The 18,848-nt window shown below is 31.9% G+C and overlaps 5 protein-coding genes across 8 annotated transcripts; 3 read left to right on the top strand and 2 right to left on the bottom strand.

Moving 5' to 3' along the window:
- Positions 1-1,655: 1,655 nt before the first annotated feature.
- Positions 1,656-10,089, bottom strand: LOC127256202 (formamidopyrimidine-DNA glycosylase-like). 2 transcript variants are annotated; one of them, XR_007839806.1, is made up of 4 exons: positions 9,880-10,089; positions 9,548-9,796; positions 2,779-3,061; positions 1,656-2,315 (listed from the first exon to the last, which is right to left on the bottom strand). XR_007839806.1 is itself a non-coding variant. In XM_051282068.1 (2 exons), exons 1-2 carry the CDS (start codon positions 3,071-3,073, stop codon positions 2,182-2,184), a joined length of 429 nt encoding a protein of 142 aa, XP_051138025.1. In that variant the 5' UTR covers positions 3,074-3,088; the 3' UTR covers positions 1,656-2,181. The 2 variants fall into 2 exon arrangements, 1 of the variants encoding a protein (XP_051138025.1); XM_051282068.1 differs by lacking the exons at positions 9,548-9,796; positions 9,880-10,089 and having other exon boundaries at positions 2,779-3,088.
- On the top strand, positions 8,388-9,485 carry LOC127256201 (homeobox-leucine zipper protein ATHB-12-like). The gene is made up of 2 exons (XM_051282067.1): positions 8,388-8,872; positions 8,949-9,485. Exons 1-2 carry the CDS (start codon positions 8,528-8,530, stop codon positions 9,252-9,254), a joined length of 651 nt encoding a protein of 216 aa, XP_051138024.1. The 5' UTR covers positions 8,388-8,527; the 3' UTR covers positions 9,255-9,485.
- On the top strand, positions 9,643-12,427 carry LOC127256198 (pyridoxal reductase, chloroplastic). 3 transcript variants are annotated; one of them, XM_051282064.1, is made up of 9 exons: positions 9,643-9,775; positions 10,085-10,313; positions 10,615-10,708; positions 10,820-10,943; positions 11,030-11,131; positions 11,214-11,365; positions 11,444-11,537; positions 11,614-11,795; positions 12,280-12,427. In XM_051282064.1, the coding sequence occupies exons 1-9, from the start codon at positions 9,662-9,664 to the stop codon at positions 12,281-12,283; spliced, it is 1,095 nt and encodes a 364-aa protein (XP_051138021.1). In that variant the 5' UTR covers positions 9,643-9,661; the 3' UTR covers positions 12,284-12,427. The 3 variants fall into 3 exon arrangements, with proteins under 3 accessions (XP_051138021.1, XP_051138020.1, XP_051138022.1); XM_051282063.1 differs by lacking the exon at positions 12,280-12,427 and having other exon boundaries at positions 11,614-12,170; XM_051282065.1 differs by lacking the exon at positions 12,280-12,427 and having other exon boundaries at positions 10,624-10,708; positions 11,614-12,170.
- Positions 11,997-13,245, bottom strand: LOC127256203 (ubiquitin-60S ribosomal protein L40). The gene is made up of 5 exons (XM_051282070.1): positions 13,079-13,245; positions 12,883-12,969; positions 12,695-12,797; positions 12,300-12,366; positions 11,997-12,205 (listed from the first exon to the last, which is right to left on the bottom strand). Exons 1-5 carry the CDS (start codon positions 13,179-13,181, stop codon positions 12,179-12,181), a joined length of 387 nt encoding a protein of 128 aa, XP_051138027.1. The 5' UTR covers positions 13,182-13,245; the 3' UTR covers positions 11,997-12,178.
- A 149-nt stretch (positions 13,246-13,394) lies between these two features.
- Positions 13,395-15,785, top strand: LOC127256199 (probable 6-phosphogluconolactonase 4, chloroplastic). The gene is made up of 3 exons (XM_051282066.1): positions 13,395-13,845; positions 14,144-14,279; positions 15,167-15,785. The coding sequence occupies exons 1-3, from the start codon at positions 13,493-13,495 to the stop codon at positions 15,629-15,631; spliced, it is 954 nt and encodes a 317-aa protein (XP_051138023.1). The 5' UTR covers positions 13,395-13,492; the 3' UTR covers positions 15,632-15,785.
- Positions 15,786-18,848: the final 3,063 nt, after the last annotated feature.

Here is an 18,848-nt window from a genome sequence, read left to right on the forward strand (position 1 = left end):
ATCCCTTAGTTAAATAATCCCTTAGTTTTCCGACAAGCTCCGTTTTGATAAGAGAGTAATTTTGAGAATGCTAAAAAAAATATGCTCCCTACCTTCTTTATCTATTTATCCGTTTTGATAAGAGAGTATTGTATGATATAAAACTAATGATATTTGTGTAATATATTGTAAGTTGTAAGGATATTTTTAGTGTTAGTAGAACGTACGAGAGGAATAAAGTATTTAATATAATATTTTCTAAATATATATATATTTAATGTGATATTTAAAAAAAAATTTATAATATCAAAATTTCAAAATATAATATGCGAACAAAACACCTGCCTTTTGAATTTTGATAGGCTCTCTCTCTATACATTTTAGGCAAAATTGGACAAAATTCACCGTAATTTCACAAAATTATCATAAATCGACTATTGCGAAAACAATATCTCAATGCAAATAAACCCATGTGTGTTTGTTTAAGGGTTTGAATCTTGAATGTTGTTTTTTTTAATAGTAAAATTTTGATTTTAAAGAATTGTTTGATATGATATAAATATATATCAATTTAATATTTTAAATATAAAATTAATTTTTAATATAATATAAAAATATTAATATTTGATTTAATATTTTTAGAAAAAAAATTAAATGAACAATGAAAATTCTTAAAAAATTCACAAGAAAACACAATAATGATTTAATTTATGTCAAACATATGAAATAGTTATTACATCAAATAAAACGTAGAAATTTATTTATTTTATATTAAACTTAAGTTCATCAAATAAGTTTTTAAACTTTTGGTCTGGACTTTCATAAATTCATCATACGTTTCTCTTGTCCTGTTTCGATTGCCGGCGGTTGCACTGAATTCGGACCATGAGGAACATTGTGCTTCTCCATGTTGTCAAATTTCGGAGTTTCGGGAATTCTCTTCTTTTTGATATTTACTTCAAATTTTGAAGATTCCGAAGAAAATGAAGATTCCAAAATTCTTTTCTTTTTAATATCGTCAGTTAAAGAAGATGAAGCATAAGAAGAACCATTTATACGACCAAATAGAAGATAAAGGACTACAAAAATGTATGCATAAGATTGGAATGCCATATTAGAAATTGAAATCACTTATTGAAGTTGTATTTGATTGGAAATTGAAGATCCTTTTATAGAATTATTTTGCATAATTTTGAGTGAAGATTATGTTAATTTATTATTGCAATAGTATTATTACTATTAAATAATGAAAATTAAAATAGTAATATATAAAATACATGTGTAATATAATACGAGTATTTTTATAATATGAAATTATAAATATGGTTTTCACCAAAAAATTAAACACTATTTCCTTTAATATTATAAAGGGAAAAATTTTGCCTAAAATTCTATTATTAATCAATTTTTTTTTCTCTTACAAACATCCAATTACATAACTAGTTTATATTTTATTATATTATATTAAAAAATTATTTTACATTTTAATACAATTTCAAACAATTATAACATAGACATATATAATTGTATTGAAATATAAAATTAATTTTTAATACTATAATATAGAAAAATAAAAAATAGTTGTGTAATTGAATATTTTTAAGAGATTTTTTTCTGGTAAATAGTAGAATTTTAGACAAAATTTTTCAAAAAAATATATTCGATAAATTTGACAATATTATAAGACGAGTTTCTACTGGTCCAAATCCAGAGAAACCACCGGAATCGCCACACACAATATCATTTGACAATATCAAAAGAAAAGTTCCTACTGGTCCAAATCCGGAGAAACCACCCGAATCACCGCAGGCAATATCATTTGACAATATCAAAAGAAAAGTTCCTACTGGTCCAAATCCGGAGAAACCACCAGAATCGCCGCACACTATATCACTTGGCAATATCAAAAGAAAAGTTCCAACTGGTCCGAATCCAGAGAAACCACCGAAATCACCACATGCAATACAATTTGACAATATCAAAAGAAGAATTCCAACGGGACCGAACCCACAAGAACCACCAGCAATACCATTCAACAATATCAAGAGGAAAATTCCTACAGGACCAAACCCACAGGAACCACCGGCAATTCCACTCGACGCCAAGAAAAGTGTAAAAATTCTTGAAACACCGAACAAATCGTTTGAACTCGACAACAAGAGAAATGTTCGAATTCCTAAAACACCAGGCAGCCCACTAGCACTATAGGAAATAGAAACAAACAATAAGAAAGAGAATAAGAATTCCCAAAACTTCTGAAAATCCAAAAATTAAATCTCCACATGTCAACACAAAAAGATTATATCCGAAATCAGGTTCTATTCCGAGGGAAGCACCTGCAATATGTTAGATAAATAATCATTTGAGATCGAATATAAATGAAATAAAATTTAGTGACTACAACTCCCTTGGTATATACAGCTCCAGCCATTCCTTCATAAAATAAATAACGATCAATTCTAAGAAAAGCCCCAATGTTCATCCCCCACTTTGAATCATCAAAACATAGAAATTAAGCAAACAAGAAGCATATCTCAGTTTCAAACCACCAGTTCAGAAAGCATGCTTCCAATCCAATCAAGTTTTTTACTCTATTATTTTTGCAGCATATAATCAGCTTCTATAGTTCTGTAAGGAGTAAATCTGAAACTCTGGTACTGATAGCTTTAAATTTATCGAATAATTCCAGGCGCCACCATAACAATCAACATTTGGAAAACGAAAGTGGCAATAACATTAAAGACTAATCGATGATGAAGAAAACAGTACCGGAAGGAATTTAGGGTTTAAGGAAAGTACCGAATTGAAACGTGGGAAAAGGAGGTGAATCGAGCTCGAGCCCCATATTCTTCCCCTTCCGATGCGCGGCGACTATAGTTTTCCCGGCGAGCGCTGATTCGAAGTCCTTCGGGAAGACGCCGTCGATTACCTTCGAATCATCAGCTACAGTGCATTTATTGATCTTCTTCCCCACACAGTGTTCTTCCACCGCCCTGCGCGCCGCCTGCACCTCCGGAAGCTCTGGCATTGATCGGACCGATCTGCGTTTGTAGATCCATGTACGTTGGGTGGGAGTGTACGCCTGACCCGACATAGAATTGAGCTGAGATTGACATAGAACTGAGCCTCGCTCTGTGGATTCGATTGAGACTATGGGCCGGGCTATTGGAATGAAATTTTGGGCTCGGGCCTGACAAGTTGGCTAATATTTGTATTTTTTTCAATTCTAATAGTATAATTTTATTCATACAGGGAGTAATTGACAAATGAATTTGGGCTTTTACTCAGCCCCATTATTGGAAATAGGCCCAAGAACTATGTTCAAATTGAAGCCTGTGTGTGCTGCTATTAGTTCGATGAATATTTTTACAAAATACCTTATAATTTATACTCCCTTTATTGAAAAACTATAGTCTTATTTGATTTGGCCACGACATTTAAGAAATATTAATATTATATTTATAGTTAATAAAAAATATAAGTAAAAGCGTTTTTACCGTTGTGAGTATATTACTGTGTAAAAAAGGTGTTTGTATAATAATAATAAAAAAATAAAAATAATTTTATGGTTATACGAGTATTTATGAAAATGAGACTATTGTATTTTATTACATGCAATTTAAGGTTTATTTTCTCCCAATCATCATGCTATCTCATCACAATGTTTTGTAAAATATATATATATATATATATATATGAGAATTGAATAGTAACGTTAAAAGAAGAAGGTTAAGCCATATTATCTTATTACAATTTTTTAAAAATAAAATAAAATAAAAATAAAAATGTATTGAGAATGGCATATTATATTGGTCTTTGTTAGTAGTATTACTTTTATAAAACAGGTGGTTGTTGCGTGCAGTTAATGAGAAGCATTGCTGAAAGAGACACCAATAGATATACTAATATATATATATATATATATATATTATATGAATTAATTTTAATGTAAAAACACGTCATTTTTCTCCGTTGTCGTTATTAGGCACCAAACCTTCTTTAATATTTCTTGCGTCTTCCTACATCCCTCCCTCTTGTCTCAACCATCATCATCGTCATAATATAAATATATATAAATATTAAATATTATCATTGTAATTAATAATTACTTGATATACTAAGTGTGTTTTTTCGGAGGATTGGATTAGATTTTCACTGTTAATCTCATTTTTTTCCCTAAAAATATTAAATCAAACACCTATTTTTTATTTTTTATATTATACTAAAAATCAATTTTACATTCAAAATATCACATCAACACCTATTTATATCACATCGTACAACTATTCAAATTCAAAATTTTTACTATTCAAATCATAACTTAAAATTCAATCCCCCAAACAAACACACCTATGTTTAAAAAATAATTATTTAATATAATATTTTATAAATAGACATATATATATTTTTATCTCATTTGTATAATTATAAGGAAATTTTGTAGTAGACTAAAAATTGTGTTTGTTTGGGGGTTTGGATTTTGAATTGGGATTTGAATAGTAAAAATTTTGAATTTGAATAGTTGTATGATGTGATATAAATAGGTGATGATGTGATATTTTGAATGTAAAATTGATTTTTAGTATAATATAAAAAATAAAAAATAGGTGTTTGATATGATGTTTTTGGGGGAAAAATTTTGGATCAATAGTAGAATTTTATCCAATTCCATCAAACGAACACAAGTGAGTGAGTTTATGTAAAATGAAAAAAAAAAATAATAATAAAAATATCAGACTTTTACTATTTCATTGTTTTTTAAAATCTAATCAAAGTATCAAATACCTAGGCTAAGTTTAGACATACACTTTGGAAATTTGAATTTTTTTAAAATAATTAAAAGTTTAATGTGATGTTTTATGATAAATATAATAATATTCATACAAGTGTTTTTGAAACTTTTGATATTATTCATCAATTTTTTCAAACGTAAAATATCAAATATTATTTTCGTCTCGACCCAAAAGGACTATTTGGAGTTTTGTAGAAATTAAAAAATAATAATATTATATTAATAAATATAAGTATGTAAAATAATTTTAATATTTTAGTCCATTTATACTTTAATTAATTGTATACGTAATAATATATTTGTAATTTATGCATAATTAAATAATATTTTGATATTTATGTGCAATTATTTTTTACTATAATAAAAAATGAATACATATGAATATAACAGACAAAAATAAAAATAAAAAAATACTTTCAGTTGGTAAAAAATATATATATATTTTTTTTCTTTTACAAAATATCAAATCAAATATAACTTTTTAATATTTTAAATTTTTTAAAACTCCAATGCTTAACAAATATCTGACTAAACAAAAATATTCTTATGCCATCTCCAACCCATTAATTTTATTTATCCAATTTTAACTCTAAATATACAGTTGCAACAGTAATTTTACTCTAACCATAACTCCATTTTTTACTATTATTATTCAAATATTCAATTTTTCATATTATTTTAAACAATTTTTTATTTTTATAATTTAAAATATATTTTTTTAAAATCTTAAAAATAAAAAATAAATTTAAACGTTAAAATAAAAAAAAATTAAAATAAAAAAAAATAAATAAATAGGAGCAACGCCAAATTGGCATTGCTCTGTAGCAACGTCAATTTTTTGTGCATGATTTGGCGTCGGTTGGAGATGCCTATCTCCAACCCAGCGTCATTAATGGCGCCGGATTGGCATATTTGGCGTGGGTTGTCCAACGCCAAAAAATAGCGTTGCTACAGTACAACGCCAATTTTGGTGTTGCACTGGAGAAACGCCAATTTTTGGCGTTGTGTTATTTATTTATTTTTTTAATTTTTTTAATTTTTAAAATTATAAATTTGATTTTTAAATTTAATTGTTATTTTTTAAAGTTTATTTTAAATTATAAAAATAAAAAGTTTGTTTAAAATAATAAAAAAATTGAATATTTGAAGAATAATAGGGAAAAATGGAGTTATGATTGGAGTAAAATTACTGTAGCAACTATATATTTAGAGTTAAAACTGAATAAATAGAGTTGATGGGTTTGAGATGGCCTTAATGTGTTTGTTCGAGGTTTGAATTTTGAGTTGAGATTTGAATAATAAAAATTTTGAATTTGAATAGTTGCATAATGTGATATAAATAGATGTTGACGTGGTGTTTTGAATGTAAAATTGATTTTCAGTATAATATAAAAAATAAAAAATAAATGTTTAATTTGATATTTTTGAAGAAAAAAAAAAGAGATCAACAGTAAATTTAAAATTCAATCCCTCAAACAAACACACCTTAAAGTATGTATAATGTTAAAGATATTTTGGTAAAGAATAGTAAAAATAAAAATAAATTTATTATGGGGCGGGAACGGTATACACTTTAATTGAAAAGTTAAAGTGTGTTTTTATACATTTTAAATCCCAAATTCCTATAACTTGGAGTTTGTGTTTTGTAAAAACAATATATTTTTTGTTGTCGAAATATTTTATCATATATTATTTTAATATTAAATTTAAACAAAACAATTTCAAATCTCATTAAAAGAAACACTATCTTAGTGCAATATGTGAAATGAAAAAAAAAAAAAAAATCATAAAGAATTGTATGAATCACATATTTAGAAAATAAATAAATAAATAAAAGATAACTGAGCTGGTCATAAATTAAAATTATCTGAGCAAGTTATGTAATGGTAAAGTAATATTTTAAATAATATTTAATCTAAAAAATGTACAAACTCATTATTTTCTACGTGTGTTTAATATGAAAAAATAATTAATTATTCTTAGTAACCAATTATTCGGTGTATTAGTTAGTGATGACAATAAATTACTGATAAAAACGTAGCAACTCTTTTGACAAAAAGCAAGAATATACAGAGTCTTATTCTTGGCTCATCAAATTAAATAAAAATGTTTTAATTTAATTTTGAATATAACTAATTTTTTTAAAAAATAAAAATAAAAAAAATTGAGGTGCGCCAGAAGTTTCTCAAGAAAAGTACTTATGAATATAGGCCACGTCTACATTGTCGAAACGTCTCTTACAATGGGACCCAAGTATTGCATATTACATCAGATTTTTATTTTTATTGTTTTATATTACATTGGATTTTTACACTATTAATTCTTTACAATTTTCAATCAAAATATATTACTATTTTCTTTTATAAAATATTATTTAAATCAACTTTCAAATTCAAATCAAAATTAACCAAACACACCTGTGACATATGTAGTTAGAGTTTAGCTTCTTCTTTGTTGCATGATAATTATTACAACTTCAAATCAGATATATATATATATAATCATATACAAACTACTATTTAAATCAAAATCTATATTTAAACAAAATCACAACAAAATGAGTTCAATCCTGCTTAGTAAGGCTCGTCTGAATAAAAGTTTTAGAAGTTTTAAAAATAATAATTAAAAAAATAAATAAATATTTAATGTGATTTTTTTTCTGAATAAAAATTACTATTATTAATAGTATAAAATTTTCAGAAAATATCGATGTAGAAATTGAGATGCACTTAAGCTCTATTTAATAGAAGTTGAAGGTAAATTTGAAAATGAGAGATTCAAGTTGAATATACTACTCATCTAATATTTGGAATATACACGTGGAAGCAGCAGACAATATGACGATACAGAAATGGACAATAATGAGGTATATTATACTACTATACTATACTACACTATAGGGAAGAAGAGAAGACTTAAAAAAAGGCATTAAAAGATAGGAAAGCAAACACATGGAGAGCATCCAAAGGAGCCTCCATCTATCAAGAGCCCCACACACTTTAACACCACCCCACCCCACCTCCTTTTAATTACTATAATAATTTTAATATTTTTTATAGAATATCTTATATATTTAATAATACGAGAATTCACGGCTGCTAGCAAATCACATTAGACTGAATTTGTGTGATAAGAAAGGCTAAGAGGTTTTGATCTAATGATCACAAGTTCAATCTTGCATCAACTCGACCATCACAATATATATAATTTTAGGGGCGACCAACATATATTTATATATATATTTGAATATATTTATAATACAACATATATTATATTATAACTCATTATATGTTATCTTATAATACAACATATACTAAGACATGTATAAACATATACCGGTTACTCATGACCCGATCAAATAGACTCTGCAACCATAATTTTACTTATATATGTGGGTATTTTGTTATTTTGATTATACAACTAAATTATATTGTTATATCATTTACAAATACTTGTGAATTCCAAAAAAAAAACTCTTGATAATAAGACCTAATGTACTTGTTTCTATTTGGAAATTCATTTGTTGCACATACCTGGGTTTGTTTTTGGTTTTTATTTCAAACAAAAAAAAATTATTATTATCTCATACTATTTCCAATAAAAATAATAAAGGGCTCGACTATAAAACATAGAGAAATAGCAGAATACTCCAAAACACAAAAAACACACTTCTTATTTTATTTATTTATCTAAGTCTACTAGCATCTTCTTCCCCTTCCTCCCCCTGATGATCTTCCTTCCCTCATAGTCACAGTCATGGAGGAATCACAAGAGAATTATAAGCCTGTAGTGAAGTATGAAGAGAGAGCTTCAAAGATGAAGAAGAAAATCAAGAATCCTAGGAGGTTCAGTGATGAGCAGATAAAATCATTAGAATCCATATTCAAACTCGACACGAAGCTCGACCCGAGGAAGAAGCTTCAGATAGCCAAAGACCTCCACCTCCAGCCGAGGCAAGTCGCCATTTGGTTTCAGAACAAAAGGGCCCGATGGAAGTCGAGGCAGATCGAGCAAGAATACCAAATACTTAGAGAAAACTACCACACTCTGCACATCCAATTTGATCAACTCAAGAAGGAAAAACAGTCCCTCCAGATTCAGGTATATATTAGTCTTCTTCTATCGAATCAAATTGGATAGGATTGGATTGAATGTTTTCGATGATATGGTTCTACAGCTAGAGGAGCTTAGTGGGCTCATCAAGAACCTTGACAAAAGTGACCTCAGTGAAGGAAATGGTGAGCTTAACACAAGATCAAATGAAGAAATGGATTACAAATGCAGCTACAATGATTTCAATCCTACCAAGAAAATAGATGGAGAAGACGAAGATGTAGAGGTAGATGAAGAGTTTCTTAGATGGGGTGAGGAAGAAGAGATCACAAACTTGGGATCACCAGAAACATGGTGTAATCTTTCTTCCTACAGCCTATTCCCTAATTCCCCTTCTGGCATTTCGAATTCGAATGCCTGGGAGAGTTGAATCACCACTAAGCATCAAGAATACAATCAACCAACACCTCTGCATTCTCAAAACTGATCAAACTAGACAAACTAGACCTAAACTGATCAAGATTTCATGTCATGTTTTATAGAGGTGTTCATAGCCACTAAGCATCAAGATTTCATGTAATGTTTTATAGAGGTGTTCATAGCCTGCAGTTGTAATGTTTAACAGTTCATGTATCTATGTATGCATACTTCAGTTCTTCAATTTCCAGATCTTCTAAATCAATAAAAAGAGAATGTTATGGACTTTGGGAAGTGATTTTGTACCTGAATGTTGCAGTAGATTGATCTGTTTTGTTCCTGACCGTTGGATTAATTTCAGCTCTTATCCATTTTACAAAACCCACAGAGGCTTTTTTCTCTTTCTCTGCTTCAGCACTAATGGCTCTGTTAATGTCTTCTGCTGTCCCCACGGCGCACGTTAGCTGCTCCACGATTTCATCTCCTTCCCTTCTGCGAAGTCTCAAATTCCCTCGCTTCTGGCCATGGCAAAAGGTAATCGATCTCCTGCTAGAGCTTCATAAATCGAGTTCAATTTAACAGTCCGCTGTTCGAAATTTTTATTCGAATTTAATTTCCTATGGTTGAGTTTGAATTACCTTTTATGAACTGTGTTCGATTGAAGCTTCGATGATGAACCTCTGGCAGTTGAACACTAATAATCTCGACTCCAATTGATCTCGCTGTTGGAAATTTTCATTAGAATTTCCTATGAATGAGCGTGAATTAACTTTATAGAGCACGTTCGATGTTGAATCTCTGGAAGTTGAAAACTAACAATCTCGACTCCAATGGAGTTCGCAGGTTAAGATCGGACCGTTGAGTGTATCGCCAATGGGGTTTGGGACATGGTCGTGGGGAAATCAGCTGCTATGGGGATATAAGGAAGCCATGGACGCCGAGCTTCAGCAGACCTTCAATATCGCCGTCGAGAATGGAATAAACCTATTCGATACAGCCGATTCTTATGGCACTGGAAGGCTGAACGGACAGAGCGAGAAGCTTCTCGGCAAGTTCATCCGTGAATTTCCAGGTTGATTGCTCTCCTCCTCCCATTTGTTCCCATTGAATTTACCAAAAATGAACAGCAATTTTGGCAAGGAAATAATAAAATTGATTAAATGCATATGTACACTGGATGAACAAAAGCCTTGCAATACCTAAACTGCATAGCAGAAACACATGATGTTCTTCGTAATTCCGATTAGCTGAAAGGATTCGGCTTAAGTTGATTCTGCGTGTGTATCTTCAGATAGATGAATCGATCTTAGAATCGAAATAAATTGTTGATGTAATCGCTGATTCGGTAAAACTTATTTGATGTAAATGGCAAGGAAATAAAGAGCTGAGGGAGGACGTCGTCATTGCAACAAAGCTTGCTGCATATCCATGGCGGTTGACGCCTACTCAGTTTGTCGATGCTTGCCAGTACGCTCCTTCTTAACTCAACATCTGCTAGCTTGTTCTATCAATAGTACTCTATTCACAAAATTTATATTCATACATTTGTTATATTGATTAATGTCTTCTATCTTTCAGGGCTTCATTGGATAGGCTTCAACTCGACCAGATCGGAATAGGACAGCTGCACTGGTCGACAGCAAATTATGCGCCGCTGCAAGAGCGAGCACTTTGGGATGGTTTAGTCGCAATGTACGACAAGGTTATCAACACTGCCTATTTTTAGTCTTGTCGCAGAGTCGTAGAAATTTTCAAACCTAACAGGGAGAAAATGTCAATCCAACGCAGGGGCTCGTGCGCGCTGTTGGAGTGAGCAATTATGGACCAAAGCAGCTACTAAAAATACATGACTACCTCAAGGCCAGAGGAGTGCCCCTGTGCTCTGCTCAGGTTAGAGAAATTGAAACAATAACATAACAATTATTTGGATGAAATAGCTTCAATGTGTTCTTATAATAAGTGATGCTTATAGGTGCAATTTTCACTGCTAAGCATGGGAAAGGATCAGATGGAGATCAAGAATATAGGCAACTCGTTGGGTATTCGAGTCATCGCTTATAGTCCACTAGGACTAGGTATGCTTACCGGAAAATATTCGCCCTCAAACCTTCCAACCGGGCCTCGGTATGTTGCATCACCCTAACCTACTGAATGCACTCAGAAAGTTCGACACATCTAGATAATGTTACTATAATTTTGTAGGGGGATTCTGTTTCGACAAATTATACCAGGGCTGAAGCCTCTGCTGAATTCCCTTGAAGAGATTGCAGCAAAAAGGCAAAAAACAATGTCTCAGGTATTTAACATCACCCTCTTCTACCAAAACAACAATGAGGTTCAATAATACCTGTTAACATATTGTCTCCATGTAGGTCGCCATAAACTGGTGCATCTGTAAAGGCACCATACCAATTCCGGGAGTCAAGTCAGTCGAACAAATAGAGGAAAACTTGGGGGCACTAGGATGGCAACTCAGTTTAGATGAGGTGACAGAGTTAGAAACTGCAGCTCTCGGCTCATCCCGAAGGATGATTCAAAACATATTCCAGACAAGGTAAATTAAATGTCCTACTTACATAGCATTTAAATCAAACTTCGCATAATTTCTACACTAAAATGTCCCGTCGGAGGCTTATGTACCCACAATGATTTTAGAAAGGTAGATGGCCTCATTCCAGGTGTTTTTTGTCAAGAAAAAACTTTAGGCATTATAAGAAGCAAAGATCACATTTTCCACTTGAGAAATCAAAGGAAATATTCAAAAATAGCACAATAACTATAGCCCAAATAGATCGTGTTCACCAATTATAAGCTACATGAAAAACTCATTCCAAATAGGGATAGGTCCAATTTCTGTGATGGAAAAACTCAATTGTACCACAAGCATAAACTAGAAATAGGAAAGAAACGGCGAATGCATTCGAACCAGCCAGCAGTCTACTTGATCTTCTTCTTTGGCCTCAACTACAAACCACAAGTACAAAATAAATATTATTTAGAATATCTATATGCAAATTTTTATATTCACTTATTTGTAGCTAACATCACAGATACAAACCTGGTTGCTGTGTCCACACTTCTTTTTCCTGCAGTTGACAGCCCGGGGATGGAGACGAGCATAGCACCTACATAACAATTTGCATGAAAGACATTGCAATTCTTCAGAAAATCAATCATGAATCACACCTAAACCAGCTTTGGATTAAGAAAATATCACAGCACTCTCATTTATTTTCTATGGCTATTTATGTGTTCCACAAAATTACAAGAACATTAAACTATTCAGTTAGTACTCAATCATCTTCAGGATAACTAGAATTTAAGAGTATATAATAATATAACGAGAAATATTTATAAGAACATTGAATAGTTATAGAACGCATCAATTCAAAGGGTCAAAATAAAGAGGGGAATCAACTAAATCGATTAATTATAATGAGTCATAGAAATTACTTGCGGCAGATCATCTTGTCCTGATTGTATTTCCTGGCCAATGCCATAAGCGAAGGCTCGATGATTCCACCACGAAGCCTCAGAACCAAGTGAAGAGTCGACTCTGCAAAATCATCGAGCATAAGCGAGATAAACAAATCTCGAAACGACAAAAAGACTCCTTGTCGATATAAAGCAAATAAACAAACCTTTTTGAATGTTATAATCAGCGAGAGTTCGCCCATCTTCAAGCTGTTTCCCGGCGAAAATCAAACGCTGCTGATCCGGCGGAATACCTACAACAAAAAGAGTATTATCAAATTTACAAAACAGATTCTATGGTGAGTAATTCTTTTCCATTAAGTATTTATCCAAATAAAACTTAATTGAATTCCAAATACTCACCTTCCTTATCCTGAATCTTGGCCTTGACATTGTCGATAGTGTCGCTCGATTCGACCTCGAGCGTTATCGTTTTCCCGGTTAGGGTTTTGACGAAGATCTGCATCCTTCTCTTCCTAGCAGGGATTAACGCAGCCTAGCCTTCTGTAAGTCTGTAACCCCTGCCCAGAATTGCCGAGCGGCTTTTATATATGGTCTCTCTAGGGTTTTGAGATTTCGCGACGTTGTGAAATTACTATATTACCCTTTGGGCCTTGTTAGCTAAGGCCCAGCTCTTTTAACTGTAATTTAGCCCAACTACTGTCAATTTTATTATTAATACAAACAAGGCCTTCTTTCATTTTAAGACGCCGTTCAATTCCGTCGCCGTCCCGTTTAAACGCCGTTGTATCAAACTGTTCTCCAGTACTCACTTCCATGGCTTCCTGCCACGCGCTCGCAGCTCAACAGTGCTACGGATCCAGTGTCTCTGTTCGCCGACTGCTGCCTCGCATTACCTCGAACTCGAAATTTCTTGCCGTCGAGTACCATTTTAGCTCAGTGAGGTTGAAGTCGAATTCCGAGAAATTAGGGCGTGGAAGAGCAGTTTCGTCTATGGCTGAGACTGTGACCGCTCCGAGGGGTAGAGGAAAGGTTAATGTGTTCAAGTCGGAGGAAGAACTGGCGGTGTCGCTTGCGAAATACACTGCTGATTTGTCTGCTAAAGTTTGTGCGGGCAGGAACTCGTTCACGGTTGTTATATCCGGCGGTTCTCTTGTGAAGTCTCTCAGGTTGATATTCTCGATTCTTCTGTCGCCCTTTCAGCTTGTATGATCTACTAAGAATGGCTTCGTTACGATACTCAGACCGAGTAACCTCATCATTACTGCATTTTTTTTTTTTTTTCCGTGTTTAATTGTGATGGATTCATTTTTGCGTATTTAAACTGGATTCTTAACCATTTCGCTAGCGGAGATGCTGAAGTTGATGAGGAATTACATGAACATTGGCATGTGGTTCGGGTGAAGATGCACTTTACGTTTCTTTTGCAATTTAATACTTCTTTGACACTTTGCTGTGTAATTGAAGGAAATTAATTGAACCGCCATATATTGAATCGGTAGATTGGTCGAAGTGGCATGTGTTTTGGGTGGATGAAAGAGTGGTGCCTAAGGATCATCCTGACAGCAATTATCTTCTAGCTTCCAATGAATTTTTATCCAAGGTATTGCTTTTTCTTTTCTAATAGGAGCTCATCCTGATAACATGTCATCCTATGGAACAATCAAATAGAGTTTCTTTGAAGCCAGGATAATAGCCTAAATTCTGCCATAATTCGAAGCGTGAGATTAAGTTTTGTGTATGTAATTATTTCATGTCACTGGGAATCATTGACTTGCAGAAGACAATGAGATCATGTATTTTGCTTATATATTGAAAGCTTGCCAATTTGGTAATATTTGTATGAATTGAACTAGAGTTGTTTGAGTTATGTGGGTACACTACTGCAAATGACTATGCCTAACAGCCTAAGCCAAGGTGAATACGAACCGAAAAATGTCTTCCTATAAGAGCAACACATTTTAAGTTTTCCATTGTATATGCTAGCATCTATTCATCTAGATGTTCAGTTCTTATAATTGTTAGTTGTTAAGTTTGCCAAGGTGAATAGGAAATGAAAAATGTTTTCCTATAAGAGCAACACATTTTATGTCTGCCATTGTATATGCTCGTATCTATTCTTCTAGATGTTCAATTCTTATAATTGTTAGTTGTTAAGTTTGCTAAGGTGAATATGAACCGAAAATAAGAGCAACACATTTTAAGTTTGCCATTGTATATACTTTTATTTATACATCTAGATGTTCAGTTCTTATACTTGTTAGTTGTCAATTGGAAGATTCAAGAATTTCTGGTTTCTCTGAATGGCCTGAGAACTTCCCGATGAGAAAAGTATCTGATATGATTATCAAAAGGAGTGTCTCTATTAGCTCATTGCATCTGGATAAAACTTACATATTTCATTGCCTAAGTAAATATCCCCGTGTCCATAATCTTTTAGCTACAATCCAAACAAACTGAGTGAAATTTCCTCTCCATCTGTCGTTGCAGGTTCCTATTCCTGCTGGTAATATCCATTCAATAAATGATGCAGTGTCAGCAGAGGGTGCAGCAGATGACTACGAGGCTTGCCTCAAGCGGTTGATTGAGCATAAAGTAATAGATCAAACGGCAGCCAATGGATTCCCCAAATTTGATCTTATGCTATTGGGCATGGGCCCTGATGGCCACATTGCTTCTCTATTCCCCGGACATCCACTTCTCCAAGAAAACAAGAAATTGGTTACGTCTATCAAGGATTCACCTAAGCCTCCTCCGGAAAGAATTTCCTTCACTCTCCCGGTCATCAATTCCTCTGCGGCTGTTGCACTCATCGTTGCAGGTGCTAGTAAATCCGCAGCCGTGCACACAGCACTAAGCAGCTCTTCCGATCCCAATGCACTGCCAGTGCAACTAGTGGCTCCACAAGGCGAATTGGTATGGTTTCTAGACAACGAGGCTGCTTCAAAACTGTAAGCAATATGGCTTTTACACACTTACTTTACTCTATTATTTATGTGGTGATTAGCTAAAGACTTTTATGTAACACTTCCCTCTAAATGCCTAGCAGTCATTATGGCAAATCATGGGAGATTTTCCTCTGATTATGATAAAAAAAAATTCATGCAAATGTTTTCGATTTGGGTATTGGCGGTGTTTCAATGTGACATTAGGAATAGTAAAATTTAGAATTAAAAATTAATGTTAGGTTTCAGATGTAATATTTTAAATGAAAGATATGATGTGATGTTCTTTAGGGGAGTAAACTTAGGATGTGTTTACTCTATAGGATGAGATTATAATCCTTACAATAATGTTTACTATGTTTGATTAATTAAAGGCTAACATAGACTTTGAGTACAAATATTACTTATGACTAATTAATCACACTCATGTAGGTAGAATTAGTTATTCTTGATTGATTTTAATCAATCCCGGGTTTTAATTAGTTGAAATAAACACGTTATTAGGTTAAATAAAATAATAGGATCTTAGTATGAAAATACAAAAAGCAGATTCGAGAACATAAGCACACTGTTCATTTCTTTTCCAGCCTTTTCATAAATTCTGATACATGAAGAGTTCTTATCTTCACTGATAAGCTATACTCGATCATTCTTGACTTTCTTGAACACAAAATGTGTTCACAAAGTCTTGCTTGTGATGATGAGTGCTGTAGATTTTGATCTCAATCTTCATTGTACATTTGTATGTTCTTCATCATGATGCTGATGATGCTCTTACCTAAATACCATAAAAATAAATGCATAAATAAATAAGTTTCCTCCATTCTTGCTTTTTTCTTTATCTCTTTGCACAGCTTTTCCTTTTATTGGTTTATTTGTCTTTCTAGAAAGAAGTGTGACACAAACATGGCAGATTTTATTTATGCACAGTGTTGTTTACATTGAGACAGAAAAACACAATGTGGGATTCGATTATTTTGTTTGTTTGTTTGTTTGTTTGATAATTGTAGGAGCCATAGCCATCTATTATCTATATCTATACGGTGTGATATATAATAGTATGAAGATGCTTGGAAGTTGGAATATTTATTTTATGGATGCTTTGCTTTGTTGATGAATCAGTGTGTCCACTACTTACAATGATTGTGTTTGCCAGTATCACCATGTGCCCCATTCTGCTGCTCCCCTCATTAATTGCAGATTTTATTTTATTCTTAAGGTGATTATTAAATATGTTAATGGTTTCCAAACATCACCATTTCTTTTCATTTTCTAGGATGCAGCAGTCAAATACTACTCATTCCCCTCCATTTTGGTGAATTCTTTATTTCTTGAAGAATTTAGGGTTTGTTTGGCTTTGTTTTTTTAATATTCTAATGGGATACTTCTCCATCGAGAAATTATACATATTTCTATTTTGAAACGTCTCATTATAAAGTAAACAAATTCTTCACTTTTTTTTACAAATACTTTTATTTTACCTTTTATTATTACTACTTTTAAGTATCCACTATAATTAAAATACTAGTATTATTTTTTATTCACCGTGTCAAAAGTAAATATTTATTTTGTATATGGACGGTGGGAGTATTTTGTGAAAAAAAATACTACTCCTTTCGTCCCACATAATTTGTCTCTATTTTTTATTTTCTTTAAATGAAAAGTTTTTTGTATAAAATATTTTTTATATTCAGTCATCTGAATGATATTCAAATCCACAATAGACTCCCCGTAAGAGATGACCAGGTCGTGTGGAGATAGACCGGTGACTATGAAATTATGGGTTCAAATTTCATGTTTTCAGATTTTATCTGCTACACATGGTTCGCCTCGGTCAGACTTACGATGTCTTTTTCAATTAGCATGATTTTATAGACTATTGCCTGTTTGTTTAACCTATCCTTTTTCAATAAGTGGTGGTTGTAAGCTGATTTTATTAGAAGCATATTTGCTACGCCTTTCTTTTGATCACAAGTGTCTAAGATGATGAAATATCATTATTTGTGTTTGTTTCCATATATTATTTGTTTCATACTATTGTTAGTATTATTGTTTCATTTCATCAGCTGTAATAAACAATTAACGGTCAAAGTCAACAAAAACGAGCGCACTACATTTGGCCCACTCCAAGAAACGAAAGGAAAGGAAAACGCCTACACTGAAAAAGAGACTACAAATGGACCATTCACTAAAGTAAAAAGTAAAGAAGGTATATTAACAAAATACTTGTGATATTGTAGTGTGTTATTTATGATATGTTTGCGTATAAGTTTCAATTTTTTTACACTATTCAATATTTATCGATAATAACGTTTAGGGGAAAAATTCAATATTATCAAATTTAATCAATTTTAGTACGTAATATAAAAATTCATTAATTTTGACCTTAATATAATCAATTTTAGTTCCATCGTTATCAATCTAACGAAAGTGGTTGACATGTATGTAACGGAGCTGATGTGGCCGATAATATGAGTTAAACACAACTGTGTACAATACACCATGGTCGTGTTACAATAATTAGCAACATCAGCGTAAGCTAAACACGATAGGGTTCCCAAAAATGTGAAATTGCATGAATTTGAAATATCTATGCTATAATATATATTGATAGTGATTTGATTTGATTTGTTGGATTATGGATCTATATAAATTTTAAGTATCATACATCAATAAATATATTAAATATATAAATTATTTTATAGAACATAAAATTGCATATAATACAAATATATATAGGTAGTATAAATTAGTTTTATAAAATAATGTGTTTATTTAGTTGTGGTTTGAAATTATATTGAAAGAATTTTTATTTAAATAGTACATTGGTGTAATAATTTTTTAAAGAAAAATAATGTATTAAGAATCCATATATGCTATTCACTATTTTACGTGGACTAAGACCGGAATGTACTATTCACCTATAAATTTATGGTTTTGAATCATTCCTTACATTCCACAAATAAAGAAGTTTTAATACCTACAAGAATAATAATGAGAGGTTTATGGGATGAAAAATAACGTTTGATGAAATATTTTGTGAGAGGAAAAAATGTTTTTTTTTTTTTTTCGGGAAATGCAGAGTCCAAATAGTAAAATTTAGAGAAAATTGACTAAAGTAACATATTATGTATAATAATACTCCAAGCCTGAATTAGCTCATAAAACATCAACATGAAATGACCAATTCATTAAAATCAGTTATAATGACCAATATCACTTGCTTA

Source organism: Andrographis paniculata, unplaced genomic scaffold (assembly GCF_009805555.1).
Source record: "Andrographis paniculata isolate CXL003 unplaced genomic scaffold, ASM980555v1 Contig55END, whole genome shotgun sequence".
NCBI classification, from domain to species: Eukaryota; Viridiplantae; Streptophyta; class Magnoliopsida; order Lamiales; family Acanthaceae; genus Andrographis; species Andrographis paniculata.

What these genes read in the sequence shown, in the direction of transcription:
- LOC127256202 (XM_051282068.1), bottom strand. Translation starts at nt 3,073, where the DNA reads ATGTCGGGTCAGGCGTACACTCCCACCCAACGTACATGGATCTACAAA. An exon ending in TTTTCCCACGTTTCAATTCG is followed by an intron (nt 2,316 to 2,778) that starts GTACTTTCCTTA and finishes AACATATTGCAG; the next exon opens with GTGCTTCCCTCGGAATAGAA.
- LOC127256201 (XM_051282067.1), top strand. Translation starts at nt 8,528, where the DNA reads ATGGAGGAATCACAAGAGAATTATAAGCCTGTAGTGAAGTATGAAGAG. An exon ending in AACAGTCCCTCCAGATTCAG is followed by an intron (nt 8,873 to 8,948) that starts GTATATATTAGT and finishes ATGGTTCTACAG; the next exon opens with CTAGAGGAGCTTAGTGGGCT.
- LOC127256198 (XM_051282064.1), top strand. Translation starts at nt 9,662, where the DNA reads ATGGCTCTGTTAATGTCTTCTGCTGTCCCCACGGCGCACGTTAGCTGC. An exon ending in TGCCCCTGTGCTCTGCTCAG is followed by an intron (nt 11,132 to 11,213) that starts GTTAGAGAAATT and finishes TGATGCTTATAG; the next exon opens with GTGCAATTTTCACTGCTAAG. An exon ending in AACCTTCCAACCGGGCCTCG is followed by an intron (nt 11,366 to 11,443) that starts GTATGTTGCATC and finishes ATAATTTTGTAG; the next exon opens with GGGGATTCTGTTTCGACAAA.
- LOC127256203 (XM_051282070.1), bottom strand. Translation starts at nt 13,181, where the DNA reads ATGCAGATCTTCGTCAAAACCCTAACCGGGAAAACGATAACGCTCGAG. An exon ending in CAAGATTCAGGATAAGGAAG is followed by an intron (nt 12,970 to 13,078) that starts GTGAGTATTTGG and finishes TTTTTGTTGTAG; the next exon opens with GTATTCCGCCGGATCAGCAG. An exon ending in TGATTATAACATTCAAAAAG is followed by an intron (nt 12,798 to 12,882) that starts GTTTGTTTATTT and finishes ATGATTTTGCAG; the next exon opens with AGTCGACTCTTCACTTGGTT.
- LOC127256199 (XM_051282066.1), top strand. Translation starts at nt 13,493, where the DNA reads ATGGCTTCCTGCCACGCGCTCGCAGCTCAACAGTGCTACGGATCCAGT. An exon ending in TCTCTTGTGAAGTCTCTCAG is followed by an intron (nt 13,846 to 14,143) that starts GTTGATATTCTC and finishes GTGTAATTGAAG; the next exon opens with GAAATTAATTGAACCGCCAT. An exon ending in CCAATGAATTTTTATCCAAG is followed by an intron (nt 14,280 to 15,166) that starts GTATTGCTTTTT and finishes CTGTCGTTGCAG; the next exon opens with GTTCCTATTCCTGCTGGTAA.